General features: G+C 42.0%; 1 protein-coding gene across 5 annotated transcripts in view; it reads left to right on the forward strand.

Annotated features, from left to right (window-relative positions):
* The window catches only part of KAT6B (lysine acetyltransferase 6B), a 180,107-nt gene that overhangs the window by 157,625 nt on the left and 5,771 nt on the right, over positions 1-16,711 (forward strand). For all 5 annotated transcript variants that reach the window (XM_035724229.1, XM_027595982.2, XM_027595981.2 and 2 more), the window contains exons 14-17: positions 11,243-11,474; positions 11,788-11,947; positions 12,545-12,877; positions 14,975-15,266. In XM_035724229.1, the coding sequence (XP_035580122.1) occupies positions 11,243-11,474; positions 11,788-11,947; positions 12,545-12,877; positions 14,975-15,266 (1,017 nt within the window). The remainder of the gene's footprint in view (positions 1-11,242; positions 11,475-11,787; positions 11,948-12,544; positions 12,878-14,974; positions 15,267-16,711) is intronic.

Consider the following 16,711-nt stretch of genomic DNA (forward strand, 5'->3'; position numbering starts at 1 on the left):
GTACTGAAATGTACAGAATCATATCCTCTCAAGTGTTGAGTCTAGTCCATTAGAAAACTTCATTCCTGTAAATTGTGTTTCCACTCTTAAACCTAGAGAATCATAATTGAAGAGTTGTATGTTGACAGAGTGGTGATAAAATAGTGCATTCAGACAAAGAATGGCCTTGAGGATAGGGGTGGATAGGAGAGAAAATATGATACAGAGAGGCCACAGCAGCATTGGAACTTCTCATGTTCCTTGTCTGTCTGTCTCTCCCTTCTTCCTCCCTCCCTTTCTTTCTCCCTTTTTTTCTTTTTGATTTAAAATGAGGGAAAGCACCTTTGTCACTCCTTTTCCCAGAATGGTGGGTGTCAAAGTTCTGATATTTGGGGCAGATCTTTAGGGCACCAGAAACCGTGCTTACAGAAGAGAAAAGATGTTAAATGTTAGGCTTTAAGAAAGGGAGAGAAAAAGCTAGAATGTCTTAAAAATACGCTGAAACAAAGTTTTGCTGATTATTTATTGCAAAAAAAACAGGCTTCCTTCTTCTTAAGAAGAGGATGGTTCTCTGTTCATAGATTAGAAGTCCTGCCCTGTGGTTTGCCCAGTGTTGGAGCTTTTCCCCATGAATTTAAGAAAGTTAAATAGATTTTTTTTCCTACCAAAGCAGAAGATACGTCTCAGTTAAAAACTTGGAGACCATAATGAATGTTGTTAGAGAGAAAATAAAATGAATGACGTCTGTGAATTTGTTTTAAATGTTGTTCATTTTACCAGATAATTTAGATAAATCTTTCCCGAGGAGGAAGTGAAATCATCAGGTTTCATTAATAATCTGGAGCTTTTCAGAGGATTACTTTGAAATACCTCCCTGCCAACTTTTCATAAATAAGCATAAACTTTCTTTGACCTTATCACAGGTAACTAAATAGCTGTTGAAGGGTTAAAACCAACTAAAAAGTGATTCTGTAGCTCCATCCCCATTCTCCTGCAAAATTATACGGGAAGTTTCTTTCAGTTCTCAAGCAGGGTAATTACAAGAGACAGTTACATAATTTACAGTTTCAATCTGCTCGTCCATAATCACACACTTCCACCTAGTTGTATATACCCTCATGAGTATCTGCCTTGTACTTTGATTTGTAAATGATGATTGCAGTGTGATTGATTGCTTGCAATGTAGCATATTGAATTGATTCTTAAAAATGAACTTTAGCTGTTAACATGTCTATTTGAGTTCCTGTTATTTATGTAGTTTGTGGTTCTTGCGTTCAGCAGTTGCATAGTAGTTAAGAAATTACACTCGCAGAGATTTTTTCCTTATTAAATTTAGAAAATGGAGTGTCTGTGCACACCCTAACTAGAAAAGAGCCTGGAACCTCAGACGCACTCAACTGCTGAGCACAGGACTAAACCATTCCAGTCCTTGGAAAGATGAACGGAGATTCTTTGGTTAACAGTGACCCCACAGTAAAAGGCTCATGGGGATAATACTGTGGCCAAAGCCATGCTGATACTAATAAATTGTTATGAAGGCTCAGCCTTAAGCGCTGCGGCATTAGGGAGGCAGTGGAAACGGTGGACTTTGAGAAAGGTATCACCTACTAACTGAAGGCCTAGTAACGGGCGTCTGTTAATCAGTACTGCTAGTGATGATATTTCATACAGTTTTGTTTTTCCAACCACTAACATCTAACTCTAGCCACTTTGGACTTTTAAGATTCCTAGGGGATTAAAGGCTAGATATCTACATGACACGAGATCTGCTCCCACCCCAGCCTACATGTGGGCTGCATGGGCTCGTCAGTCACCCGGTGGGGACACCACCATTTATTGCCAGAGGCTTTTTACCTCAAATCCTGTTGGAAAGCGTATGGGAGATACATAAAAAATAATTGAGAACAGAAGTTTTTGAGTTCTATGGGGTAGGACTGTGTGTCTCAATGACCCGAGGACAACTGGGGATAGTTTCTCTACCTTACATTTTTGACATTAATTGATCAGTCAGATTGGGCGATGGTATGTGCTTTGATTTTCGAACGTTATTCCCCAAAACTGACAGATTCCCTTTGAAATGTAATCTGAAGACAAAACTTTCAGATTTGTATTCCCCACTTTTTCCTTTCTTCAGTCTTGCTGTAATGGGTGTTTGCTGTGTGAAAGCTTATCACTCAGAATTAGAACTCCAACATTTCTTTGTTCTGTTTCAGAAAATTATAGCTGGTACACACACAGACACAGAATTTTGGATGGGTTGTGGGAGAGCCAAAGGAAAGGAGAGTTGCTCTTCTAACCATTCCGACTCCCAGAGCATGATTCTGAAATCGTGGCAGTGTCCATTGCTGATGGAAGCTCTTCTCAGTCTGCGGGTAGGATTAGACCAGATAACTAGCTGTGAACCATCCCAGCTGCCCCCACATAACCCCAGACCTACAGTATTGGGCAAAAGAAACTCTAGTTGTTGCTTTGATTAGTTTATTTAAGGAAAAGTTCAACTGTAATGTTCTAGCAACCGGAGAATGGTCTTAGAGGTAGCATTAAAAGTATATGCAGTTCTTTGCTTGGAGCAGATGCTTTATTTGAAGTGCGTATGTGTTTATGCAATGTTTAAAAATCTTACAGCTTCTCAATGGTAAATTCCTGTTACCAGGATTTTGTTACTTAGGTGTGAACATTTTTATCTAGGTTTTAACTTGGAAGAATTATAAATTTGTTTCTGAAATAGTTTTTCAGATTGAATCTCCACTGTGGACTTTTGCCTATTTATAAGAGAGGAAAGAACTTTAAAATGCCAATTACTTCATCTTAAAAATGTTTTGTGTTTGAAAATTTGTTTTTCCTAAAACTTGCCAGGATTTAAAAGTGATTTGAACTGTGGACAATCAAAAAAGGTCAAAGAGGAAGGCATTATTTTGACATGTCTAATTTCTCTCACTTCAAAGGCCATGGTCCTAGTGCTTTATCATTACCTAATAGAGGTGCCTCTGGCTGATGGATCAGAGCTTCAAGTTAGATTTGTAATAAGCATTGGGCTTCATGAAGAATGTGGTTATTTCCCGGTTATATTTAAGGAAAGATATTTTTGAAAATCCTTCCCCAAATGATTTCGTTTGGGAGTAAGTGAGAGTGACAGATCTCTTGCTCCATGACCATTTTAACCTTTGTCAGAGGTGCCTCATTTTCATAACGAAGAAATTGAGAGGCTGAATCTATTTCATATATGATCATCTTCTTAGAAAGAAAAATTATGTTTTACATAAAAGACCAGAACCTTGCTGTTGTGGTGACATGCCATACATAAACAAATATTCCTCAGTTAGGCGTCTAAAGAAAGAAAACTCTTGTGAAGTCTGTCACAGAGCTCTCTTTGCCGAGTGACCATCTCCTCCCTTTAGCCTCAACTCTTAGATGCTGCCTTTCCCCCCAGGATTCCCCTTCTACTTGGATCCTTCATTGGGCACGTCTGCTACTAGCACAGCCCTTCGGGGTGGTGGTCCTGGAGCTGTGGGACCAGTGTTGCACCCTTGTTTAACATTCTGGCCATGGACTCATCCTCAGGACCCTTTGCTTAATATAACCTGTAATTCATCTATGACCAGTTTGGCCCAAGATAAGCATGAGTTGAGGTTGGGTAGGGTACAGACGTGTGTAGTTTTTAAAAGCCCCTGAATGAATCCAGTGTACAGCCAGGGTTGAGAAGCATTGAGCTAGACTAGAGGATAAAGAAAGGAGAACTAGAGACATTCTCAGTGAAGTAGATTATCAGTTATTGACTGATTTTTGGCCTGTGACTATCTCACAGAGGTCTGTCTCTGGTCCTGGTCATCCCCAACTCAGGAGCTCGTTCACAGGTGTTCACCCTCCTCAGAGGGAGGCGCATCCCCTTTCCTGCTGCCTGCTGCCCTATTTGTGAGTTCATATAATAGGTGAGTTCATATGTTCCGCGGGTGACTGACACACAGAATGACCACCTCCTTCACACCCAGTTACAGAATCGTGGAGCTCTTCTGGTAAGTTCCAGCATGGTCTGGTCTGTAGGTTTTTTCGCAAACACACAGCAGCACTGGGGTCATGCCCCTACCACACCCTCTTCCACTGAAGGCTGTTGAAGGAGCATCATTCCTCTCCCGAGTGGACCTGGCCAGGAAGGAGGCGGGTGCCGGGTTCAGTAAGAAAGACCAGTGTTGCCTCTGCATAACTGAGCCAGAGTTCAGCATTCTGAGCAGTATGCTGAGGAGCTTGTGAGAAGGGGGCTTAGATAGAGTCAGTCTGGTACGTGACCCAGAGCAGCCAGCCTTCCCCCAAAGACCCGCTGTCTCCTTTCTCTGGGTTTCACTGGCTCAGACCATTTTCCCAGGGATAGACTTGGGTCTTCTAGAACATTTGGGCCTTTGTTTCATCTGTCCTGGGACTGTCTCTGGGTTCCTCTGACGCCCTCAAGCAATCATTGTTATTGTGGTTTGAAGTCCTTGCTGTTTTCTGAGGATAGTCCTTGAAGTTAAGGACTTAAGGACCAAAGGGAATTTGGGGAGCTCAGAACTGTGCTTGCTGTGTACTGCAGTCGCCAATTCAGATCATTCCTGAGGCAGAATATGTTGGGGGTTTTTTCATGGCTTCTTTCTTTAATTAAATTTATATTTGGGTGGTTAGCTTGGCGGGGTAGGGAGAGGAGAACTTTTGTCTGAGGCATTGGAGTAAATGGAATGATTTTCAGGTGCCTAAGGCAAAAGTAGGAAAAGAGAGGTAGCTCTTCTCAATCTGATTCTATAGAGCAGTCTGTCTTCTTCCTTCTGTCCACATTTTCCACATTTTCTTCCATGTTTTCCTTCTTTGCCCTACATTCAGTATATCTAGTCACCCAAACGATCCCCTTGAGGTTTCATTCATTCGTATGTTGAATAATGATAGTAGCTAACATGTAGCGTTTCAGTAACATGCCAAGCACGGTTCTGCATGCTTTGTATTATTCATTTAATTCTTATGACATCCCTAAGAGATAGGTATGATTATTCTCCCAAGTTTTATGGATGAGGGACCTGAAGCACAGAGAGGTTAAATAATTTGCTCAGCCAACGTCACATGGTTTTGGTACATAGTGGACCCTGGATTGCATTCCAGGTGGTCTGGTTTTAGCACCTCTGCTCTTCCGCAACCTGTAGTCCCTTGTATGATCTGTCATACTGTATTAAATAAATGCCATATTGTTTTAAAATACCTGTGACCTTGTTGCCCAACTTTTAAAAATTCTTGTCATTTTTTATTTAATACAGGTGGTCTCAAAAGTATGATCCAGGGACTCCGCGGGATCCCTAAGGCCCTTTTAGGGAGTCTGCAAGGTCATAACTATTTTCAAAGTAATGCTGAGATGCTACTTGTCCTTTTCACTCTTATGAGTGTACCTTGGAGTTTTCAAGTAATTTCATGACCTGTGATATCACAGCAGATTATATACCAAAGCGGATATGAGAATCTAGCTTTTCTCTCAAGCCGAACAGTGAAGAGATTTGCAAAAATGCAAAACTGCCACTGTCCTCGCTATTTTTTTTTGTATTTTGGAAAATACAGTTTTTTTCATAAAAAAAGTTACCACATAATGGATTTATTGGTTCTTAATGAATTAATAAGTACTTGTCAACTTTCTCTATAAAATTAATAGGTATAACTCTTACGAACAGAAGCTCTTAAATAATTTTTTAAATGTAAAGTGGTCTCGAGACCAAAAACCTTGAGAACCACTGATTTAATATATAAACCTTGCATTTCAAGTGTGGCCCAAGTTCCATAGCATAGGAACTTGTTAGAAACGCTGAATCTCAGGCCCTACCCCCGACCTGCCGACTGATTCAGAGCCCAGGTGCACAATGAAGGTTGAGAAGTACAGACATAAAATTTATGGACAAAGGCATTTAGCAGATCAATGACCTCTTGCTAAATTTCTGCCTGGTGGGGCTTTGGATATTCCTGTCCCTAGTTCTCTACCACCGAGTTGCTGGGTGAGGTGTCCTTGCCCATCGAGATTCTCTAGTCCCACTGTCTACCCAGTGGTTCTCCTGCAAAAGGTGGTTTTCACATCCTCATCAAAAGCAGCAGCTCCATAGCAGAGTTTACAGCAGCTGTCCTCAAATTTGTGTGCATCAGAATCACCTGGAGGACCTCGTAAAGCAGAAGTGCTGGGTCCTGCCCCCAGTGTTTCTGGTTCGTAGGTCTGAGAGAATTTGCAGTTCTAACAAGTTACCAGGTGATGCTGATACTGCCCGTCTGGGAGGCCAGTCTTTGAAAACCACTGGTCGATAGGAAGTAGAGAAGTCTGTAGAAAAGTCAAGCAGTATTTATTCGAATTGTTTTATAATTATTTCATGCCCATAGAATTACGGGAGAGATGTCACATTCACATTTTCAAAACCAGTCTCTTAAAGTATAAAATAATTCAAAAATTCAAAATTTCCGTTTTCGCTAGGGATGCATCTATATCTTTTAATAAATGGAAAGTAGTAAGAAATCTGGCAGGTCACGGGTCATTTGGAACACTACGGTTCTCTGAAAACAGTAGGAAGACTTAAGGTTCAGCTTCCTTCCTTACTAATAGCAAAATCACCACAAGATTTCAGCAAGGAGACATAAATAGCCTGTCAGGTTCATTTATCACTATTTAAACTGATAACACGCCATTCATCCACTTGTTCACAGAGCTGCTTAACCCCAGAAACCAGTAACAGATGAGCACAGCCGAGTGAATTTCCGTCCCTAGTCACGAGATACGTGGTTAGAGCCATCGGATTTCCTCTGCTCAAGAGCTGCCATAAATCCCTGGCCTGGTGTCAGTTCCCAGGCTTGCAAACCCAGTGCTGTCTAGTGATACGAACCTTTCAGCAAGGTTTGCTGAGCTAAACAGGTGTCTGATGAAGGGTGTGTAATCCTTGAAGATTATCTTCCCCTAAAAGCAGCTAGTAACCCCAGACTCACATAATCCCGACAGATGGGAATTGGGAGTAGCTTGCCAAAGTTCACACTTTGTATTTGAGGAGGTTTGTATGGTTTGGTTCCATATGGTAGAAGATGAAGGTGTGCAAAATGAGGGGTGGCTGCCTTTGTGGGGGGAAATCCTTATCCATTAACATTATTCCACTTCTGGTCCAGTCTACAATTTTGAAATATTACTAGTTTAAAAGGAAGGAATGTTTCATATTAAACAAGGGTTAACCTTGCACTTAATAACACTGAGAGCTCAATTAATTTGGGAATTTAGGTTTGTAAAAACAAATCTTGACCTTGTCTAGATAGTTCCCTCCTTATCCTAATAGATCTGTTTCTACCACTTTTTTTCCTCTCCCTAGAATGGAGTTAACCATTTCAAACACCGGGGATCAGGGCTAGTTAACATGAGAATTGATTCTCTTACTACAAGTAGGTCAGCCTTTACGGAAGTGAGGTAAATTTGGGTCCTATGCAGTCAGTACAGTTTAGAAATGCTACTTTTCACAGACATCACATTATTCTTAACTTTCCCCTTAAGCAAACACTTTGGTAATCTTTTAAATTAAGTGTGTGGTCCATACACTGAGACTCAGACCTCATCTTCCTTTGGATAAGTCGTTCCAGTAAAGCAAAAGAGAAAGCCAGCTTTCAATAGTATGAAGATAGTTGATGTGGGTGAGGGGCTTACAGGCCAATCAATTTCCAATTACAAGTCTCCTGATCACAGAATAAGTGCTGTTCACCAGCACCTCTGGCTCACAGACAATTTAAAGGGAATAATTTCACCAGCAATTAATTATACTGCAGCTACTGGGATTTGTCCTCCAAACACCACTTTGTTTTTAGCCTGAACAGCCAGGTTCCCCCAGGGATAGTTCAGGTTTTCTGATTGAAAGTATCCTCAGTTAAGGAAAGGTGTTCAAGCACTGTGGGAATCTGTTCACCAGTGGTGTATTGTACTTGTTTCAGATCTTCAGGATAATACACGGGCTTCCAAGTTAAGTGCTTTTTATTTCCCTGCATCTTAGATCAGTTATTTGGAATCTTTTTGGTAAGTGAAATGTAAGAGCTGTAACATTAAACCACCGCATTGCTGTAATTACTCAATAACCTAAATGTTCTTACCAAAAATTATTCTGTCAATTGGCTATATAGTAATTATGATTTGAGGAGCCTAGAAAAAGGAGAAGGAAACAAAAGATGGCAAGAAATTCATTATTTAAATCATTCCATGTTAACAAAGGACAGAGGTAGGGGCGCCTGGGTGTCTCAGTCGGTTAAGCATCCTCTTGGTTTCGGCTCAGGTCATGATCTTGAGGTTGTGGGATCGAGCCCCATGTCGGGCTCTGTGCTCAGTGCAGAGTCTGCTTCAGGTTCTCTCTCCCTGTCCCTGTCATTCACTGTCTGTCTTTCCCTCTCTAAAATAAATAAATAAAATCTTTTTTAAAAAATAAAACAAAGGTCAGAGCAGTGAAGTGCTACCAGCTCTAGCTTTTTTGAGGGAACATGCCTCCTGCCTAGTGCACCAGTGGGGTAGAATACACCATAACTTTGTCTTCTAAACTATACGTTTTAATATATTACAAGTGATTTCACTTAAGTAGTAAGGAATCAAAGAAATTAACCTTTGGTCGTTTTGATTGTGGAAATGGATTCCATTTAATTTTAAAATGTCCCCTTCAGGAGAAGACTGTGGACTTTTAAATGGCTTTCAGCTTAAGTGCAAGTTCCTTCCATTGGGATAAGCTCCCTGAGGGTCTCATGAGTCAGAGAAGGAAAAACTAACTTCAGGCAATGCAGCGATGCCTTCAGACAGTGGCACTGTGTGGTCTGAAATGTTGGCACACAGCATCCCCGGAAACCTGCTTGATGTTTTCTGGTTGGAGTTTTGGTTTGCAGTTTTTTTCTCCCCAGCACCCAGGAGGGTATCACTTGCTGGCAGATGTTGGTAGCCTTCCTGCTTCGTAGCCTTCACTGGTGTGGTGTGGAGGTGCTTGCTGGAAAGTCCAGTGGGCCCAACGGGCTCAGTGTATGCATGCTCAGTGGGGCTTGGTACCCTGCTGCCGCCTCCCCAGCCCACCCCGGGCTCCAGGAGTCTCCTGTGGCAGTGTCAGTCACACACTGCACACTGTGTCCAAGGGGTTGTCCCAGGAGACCGCCACTTAACCGTGGTGGGAATTGCAGGTGCTGAGAAGTTTATGCTTAAATGCTCTCCACAGACCCTAGGCTGCCTGAGAGCTCCAGTGGCCTGACCAGTTTAGGCTGAGGCCCCAATAAAGGTGTGTTTGTACTACCCCAGGGTGTGAAAATATGAATAGCTATGTAGTGTAAAGTATGTTTTGGGGGGATTCTGGCTGAGCCCGGGGTAGGGATTGAGGGAGGAGAAGACAGAACAAAGAAACCCATGTGCTTCCTGGATAAGGTTGCTCCTAGTAGCGGAGAACAGAAGGTAGGAAGGGCACCTGCCGCCTTCTGACCGTGATTGTATAGAAATCTTTCTGCTGGGCTGCGGGGGTGGGGCTTTCTGTCCCTAACTGTGGGGTTCAGATGAGAACCAGTGAGGGAGTAGGGAATTTCACAGTCACTGCAGGGGACTTTTAATTGTGGTCACAAGGGGGATAGTTTCATAGCCTGGATACTGTGGTCCTCTCCCCCCCGACACAGGGACAGAGCTGGGTCCTCTAGCCAACTGAGTAAATTTCTCAGCATGTGCCAAGCACTTAGGAGGCAGGTGACAGACGTGCCAATTATCTGTGTCGTGAGGTCTGGGCACCCTTTGTACTTGAGTGACAGAGAGCTCTTCTCCAAACTGACAGGGCATGATCTGGGCTGGATTGAGCACCGTGGTCATCAGCGTTAGCATTCCTGACACACTGCTCTTGAGAGCCTCAGTATGCAGCTGAATGACGTGTCGACAGCGGTTTGACTGTAAAATTTTTGTGGTGCTTGTTCGCATTCAATCAGCTAGGTTACACTTGAACATGAGTTAGACAAATAAGTCAAAAGACTTCAGGAAAGCCTAAAGTTAAATATGTGCTTATTCTTTATAATGACATTCAGATTGAAACTGTCAAAATGCAAAATGCTGTGGTTACACCCCTCTAGGGTCAGGTTGGATTTCTTGTTCTCTATTTCTGCATTATCTGCAGTAATTTTGAGGCAGGAAAATGCATCAGAAGCATGATTTCTCCTTCTAAGAAAAAATCCAAAATTGAGAAAATTCTTGAGAATGCAGCCATTTTGGAAATGTAGATAAAGAAGAAAAATGCCGAAGATTTGGGTGGTTTACAGAGCAGCATGATTTTGTAATTGCTGCCACCTACTGTATGTGGTTGATGTTTGTTTAAATTTAGGAAGTTCATGAAGGTGAGGCTATTGAAATCGATAATTAGAGCAAGGTAGACATTATTAGTTTGTAGCATTTCTTTACTCCATAAGTGGCTCTTAATTACCAAGACAGCTGCCAGTCTTCATTAATTACCTTCAAGTGGATTTAAAGTTTTAAATCATTTTAAAGTCCTTTTGCCAAGGAACCTTCACCATAATGCTGTAGGATGCACATTCAAAAGCTTACCATGCTCAGGGATTTTCTGAATATACACGAAGAAACAGTTTGTTTTAAGGAGGTTGTTTTATTTGTAGAACCAACGTTCTGGGGTTGGATTATAAATTAATTTACATGAAAGAGGTGAAAATAGAGCTAGGGGAGCTGATGTGAGTTGCAGCAGTTGACTTAAAAGACATTCTTTTATTAGTCCTAAAACAAAGCTTCAGATCAGCCGACTAGTTAAATGTAACAAGCAATATAGAATCTGAGTCAACAGAAACCCTTCTCTTTTATTAAGACCCAGCTGTCAAAGGGTCATTAGGTCCTTCCTGTGGAAAACAACTTGCCCATTAATGTTTGGGGTGGTCCCTCGACAGGATTTCTGAGTAAGTGCCTGACATTTCGTTTTTTGAAAGAATCTAAAGCTGGTGAGAAACTTGGATGTTGAAATTTACCAGAAGTAACGTCCTCAACCTTAGCTTTGTGAAATAATGCCATGATGTGTATTTGGAATGCTGCCGCTAGCTATGTGAATTGACTTACAGTGCTACCATGAAAGGTTCAGAAGCATGAACTTCATGGACATCAAATCACTGTAACTGGGAAAGAGACTGCATACATAATAAAGTCTGATGTGCTCTTTTTACCTTATTGCTACTTAACGTTATTTCCAAGTGGCCCCCGTTCCAATGTCTGAAAACACCACAGTGAGGTCGACTTTGGCTTTTTCTGCCCTAGGCTATTTGCTTTCTAGAAGAGAAGGCCAAGCAGGGTCTCCTGAAAAGCCACTCTCTGATCTGGGCCGTCTCTCCTACCTGGCCTACTGGAAGAGCGTCATCTTAGAATATCTCTACCACCACCAAGAGAAGCACATCAGCATCAAGGCCATCAGCAGAGCTACGGGCATGTGCCCACATGACATCGCCACCACCCTGCAGCACCTCCATATGATTGACAAACGGGATGGCAGGTGAGTACCAATGCGTGCGCGTCACTGGCTGCCTCCCAAGCATCTTAAACTAGAAAGGGTGCCTGGTGTTAGGGGGATACATTCCAGTTTAAGGTAAGAGGTTGATAAAAGGTATTATCAAAACCTTTCTCCTAAATAGAAAACAGGAAATGATACTTTTTTGCTGGTCAGATTTCAATTTGCTATACCTTTTCATCGATGGGCTTTCTCATCAGTCATACCCCGCGTTATAGTGCTAGCATTTGTCAATGTGTGAAGGCGAAATGAAATTTCAGCTTTTGATTGCACTTTGTTCTGCCACATCACATTACAGATTTGTCATCATTAGAAGGGAAAAGTTGATATTGGGCCACATGGAAAAGCTGAAAACCTGTTCCCGGACCAATGAACTTGATCCAGAAAGTCTAAGGTGGACCCCAATTTTAATTTCTAATGCTGCAGTTTCTGAAGAAGAGCGAGAAGCTGAGAAAGAGGTAATGATTGGCTTCATCTGCCTAAGTTGTGGGACTTCAATCTTGCAGCATTCTTAAGCTAAGAAAGTCATTACCATCGTTGTCAAAGGCTTGGTTATGTAGAGAGAGCTTGTGAAATGATATGGCACTAATTTATCCTAACTGAGGTTGCATGGTAAGACATGATAATTTTACTGAATTGAGTATGAAAAATGAAACATTTATCATTGATCACAAAGCAGCATTTTTCACTACTGACAGCATGTAATCAGATCACATTTGGTGCTGAGCTCCAAGGCTGCAGTGTCAATCGATTCTTTGTGTTTATGAACTTGCTTAAAGTGCTCCATGCCAGTGAGCATGTAATGTAGTGATAAAGGACTCAAATCAATTCGCTGCATCATTAATACTGCTAAATATCCCATGAAACCCAATCTTCTTTGATTTGTTATCCTAACTGATGCAAGAGAGTCCTGAGATGATGCAGCTGGAATGTTGCTTGGCTGGCTGACTGTTCTGATCAGAAACGACTTAAGAGGTCCTTGCCTTTGATCCTTAGAGGCTCTGGCTTAACTGCCCTTTCACTGGCCCACCATTTTTACCCCCCCCCCCCTTCAGGCTGAGCGGCTAATGGAACAAGCTAGCTGCTGGGAAAAGGAGGAGCAAGAAATCCTGTCCTCTAGGGCGAACAGTAGGCAATCACCTGCAAAAGTACAATCGAAAAATAAATATTTGCATTCCCCGGAGAGCCGGCCAGTGGCAGGGGAGCGAGGGCAGCTGATGGAGCTGTCTAAAGATAGCAGTGAAGAGGAGGAGGAGGAGGAGGAGGAAGAGGAGGAGGAGGAGGAGGAAGAGGAGGAGGAAGAGGAGGAGGAGGAGGAGGAAGAAGAAAATATTCAGAGTTCTCCTCCAAGATTGACTAAACCACAATCAGTTGCCGTAAAGAGAAAGGTATGTGTCTGTTTAGATTTGCAGTCTGAGTTGTTTCAATCAAATCTTGTCATTGCAAACAATCTATTAGTATTTGTTTCACTCTCTGTTCTTTAGATGTAGTTTATTTGTATTCAGTCCTGCTGATCATATATCATAATCGTTTATCTTACAGTCATGATTGTGTTTACTTTTTGAGGTTAGTGCTGGGACCGGAAAACAGGGGCAGGCGGGCTTCCTCGTCTAGTAGTTACTGCCACCTGCTGGTTTGTGGGACCAGAGTAAGTCAGGCTATGGGAGCAGAAGAGGGCCCTGGAGAGCACTCACACCACCGTTCAGTGCATTTTGATGAAAACGCCAAGGCCTTAGGAGGCTAGGAGACTTGTCCAAGGTCACACAACTCCTTAGAGATGGAGCCAGAACCAGATGAGTACCCGGACTCCCCAAGCCCAGCTCTCCTGGTAACTGTCTCTTTTTCTTGTTCCTGGCATAGAATTGTGAAGGTATTTCAGGCTCTCCATGTTGATGCTGATACTCTGCATTTGCAGCCAAGTCACACTGCTGAAATTTCTCATAGCCTGGTGGTCTCTCCAGATACACCTTGTGCAGAAAGTAAAAACTTGATTTTGTCCTTGGGTAATTTTATTCAACCCAGATCTGATATCTTTGTCTTCAGTATCTGTGACATAGTGAGGGACCAGCTATTGTCAGTATAGCCAAGACTTGTAGAAATAACGCAAGTTGAGGCTCTGCCCTAAAGTCATACTGCGCACTGCCTGTCCAAGAACCTGCTCTAATTCCCAGCTTGGTAGTCTGTTGTTGGTGGAAGGGCAGCTATGGTGAGGGGGTAGAAAAGAACATCCCATAAATTAAACTTCAGGCTTGGGAGTAATCTTTTGATTTCTTACAAGGAAAATGTATTCAGGTATTACGTGTATATTACAAAAGAAATTTGTTTTAAAAACATCAAAAACCAGAATTATCCAAGGCATGAGATGGATTCCCATCATATAAATGGATTCAATCTGGAGAAAACCAGGTCTTTATATTGGCTATACTCATGTTTGGGTAAATTCTAGTGGATTAGGGAGGGCAGGCCGACTGGGGGGTGTTAATAACCATAAATGTCAATTTACAGAATATGATTATCAGGTTTATATGTGAACGTTGAGAGAGTTAATGTGAGCCAACAGTAATTCTTGGATACACTTTAGAGTTTGAGTTTTAACCAAGTATATTGAACCTTCTTTGCAATGTATTTTGAATAATTTTTCAGACCCATTATTGACAGATTACATTTTAGCAGCAAATGTGTTATTCCTGTATTTTAACTTGGTTTCATTAAATACTCTTCTGCTTGGGCAAAAGTGTTTTATAATTGCTATTATGGTGAGTCATCTGTGCCAGCCTGTGGTGCAGTGAGAAAAAAAATTCCTATCATATAAATATTTAAGACAGATTTCACATGTCCTTTATTCTTTAGAGGCCTTCTATAATATTTTATAGAATTAATCAGTTGCTGACATCTGTGCAGTCATCAATACATGACTCTCTTAACATTTTAAACAGTAGAGTAATTCTGTCTTCTAGTACCCCGTCCTCTTACCCTTTTCATCGTTCTGAAGCCCTGTGAAATGGGGAACACCATCAAATCTCCTACAGCACCTTGCATATAGCAGGTGCTCCGTGAACAGTTATCAAGTATTAAATGAGTGACCCAGTGGCGAGTCGATTATTGCAACATTTATGGAAACATCTGTGTCTCTGATGACTGAAGAGCGATGATGTACAGGATATTTGAAGTCTGCAAGTACCACTGGAAAATGTGTGCTAGAAAAGCAAACCTTGGCTTTTAAAATCTACAGTTAAGCTGAGGCGATGTTCCCTCTCAGAGCATCTTCTTGAGTAAACAATTGCTTTATTTGGAAAACACTTGCCTGTGTAGTTAGAGCCCAAGAGGGGTGTTAAACATCAGATGGAAGGTGAAGTACAAAGGCATTACAGAAGTCTCTGTGTGTAAGATTCTCAGACAGGCCTTCGGTACATGGTTGCTGCCTATCGACTCAACCATTTAATTTCTCATGAGCTCTTATGTATTATGTTTGGAATTAATTTCAGAGGCCTTTTGTGCTAAAGAAGAAAAGGGGTCGTAAACGCAGGAGGATCAACAGCAGCGTAACAACTGAGACCATTTCTGAGACGACGGAAGTCCTGAATGAGCCCTTTGACAACTCAGACGAAGAGAGGCCGATGCCGCACCTGGAGCCTACCTGTGAGATTGAAGTAGAGGAAGACGGCGGGAAGCCAGTCCTAAGAAAAGCCTTCCAACATCAGCCTGGGAAGAAAAGACAAACAGAGGAAGACGAAGAAAAAGACAATCACTGTTTTAAGAATGCTGACCCTTGTAGAAGTAAGTGGAGGGATGATAAAAATCTCATCCTTGTGCATGTCTCGTGCATGACCGCCCAGAGGCAGCTCGGGGGTTGTGTCGGCCCACCAGGAGTAAGTGCTCATCTGTCCTCTCTCATTCGTAAAAGGTTCTATCCCTTCTTCCTGGAATTGGATTTTATTTTAAACAACTTCTAAGGCCAGAACATTCCTCTAGGTGGGTTCATCTTACTTTCCAGAAATTGGCTAATCCTCAAAAATTCTGAAGTCTCTCAATAAGAAACACACTGCATCTCCTTGATTCTCATAGGTACTTTTTTTCACACTTAATATTTCCACAGTCAGGGTTTTTATTCCTGTCAATGTGAGCATCGAATGCTGTAGTTTCTTTCTTCCTGAAAAATAAATTTAGGAAATCGATGATGCAGCTTATAATTAGTGGTGTCTTAGGATACTTTATTATCAAGAATCATTTAAACTTAGCCACACCATCAGTATTAGCTTTGATAATACAGGATGATGTGGAAATCAGGAAATTGTCCTTCCTTTTATTATTTTACAATTTGCTGTTGGCAGGGACACCCCACCCCATCCTCTAAAAAAAAAAAACCTAACACCAATGAATTGTCTTTGCTGCCCTGTTTAAAAGCAACCATTCCTTGCCTTTTGGCTTGGATTCTTGAGTTCCCAGCTGAATCGTAAGGATCTGTGGACAGTCTCTCCTTTCTGTAGCTGAAATGACTCTATATAAAAACTTATTCTAGTATCCCTGCTAATCTAGAAACGGGCCATCTCATTGCTTTGGGAACTACAGGTGTCTCTTGCTTTTGAGAAGCCACAGTTTGGGGCGCCTGGCCCAGTGGGTGGAGCATGTGACTCTTGGTTGTGAGTTCTAGTCCCATGTTTGGTATAGAGATTACTTAAAAAAATAAAATCTTTAGGGCGCCTGGGTGGCTCAGTCGTTAAGTGTCTGCCTTCGGCTCAGGTCATGATCCCAGGGTCCTGGGATCGAGTCCCACATCAGGCACCCTGCTCCGCGGGAAGCCTGCTTCTCCCTCTCCCACTCCCCCTGCTTGTGTTCCTGCTCTCGCTATCTCTCTCTCTCTGTCAAATAAAATCTTAAAAAAACAAAACAAAAAAACCTTTAAAAAAAAAAAGAAAAGTCACAATTTTAAGGACATCAGCAAGCATCTTCCTGACTTTCATAATTAACAGGGATACTATTGCTCTATACAGTAGTTTGCTGAGAGAATGACAACTTATCCTGGGTATAAAGAATCCAAGCCTTGTTTTTTAGTTTCTTTTTTCTTTTTTTAAGATTTATTTATTTACTTGAGGGGTGGGGAGGAGCAGAGGGAAAGAATCTTTCAAGCAGACTCCCCACTGAGCCCCACGCAGGACTCTGTCTCACGACCCATGAGATCATGACCTGAGCCAAAACCAAGAGTCGGGTGCCCAACTGACTGA

Source organism: Zalophus californianus, chromosome 15 (assembly GCF_009762305.2).
Source record: "Zalophus californianus isolate mZalCal1 chromosome 15, mZalCal1.pri.v2, whole genome shotgun sequence".
Lineage (NCBI taxonomy): Eukaryota > Metazoa > Chordata > Mammalia > Carnivora > Otariidae > Zalophus > Zalophus californianus.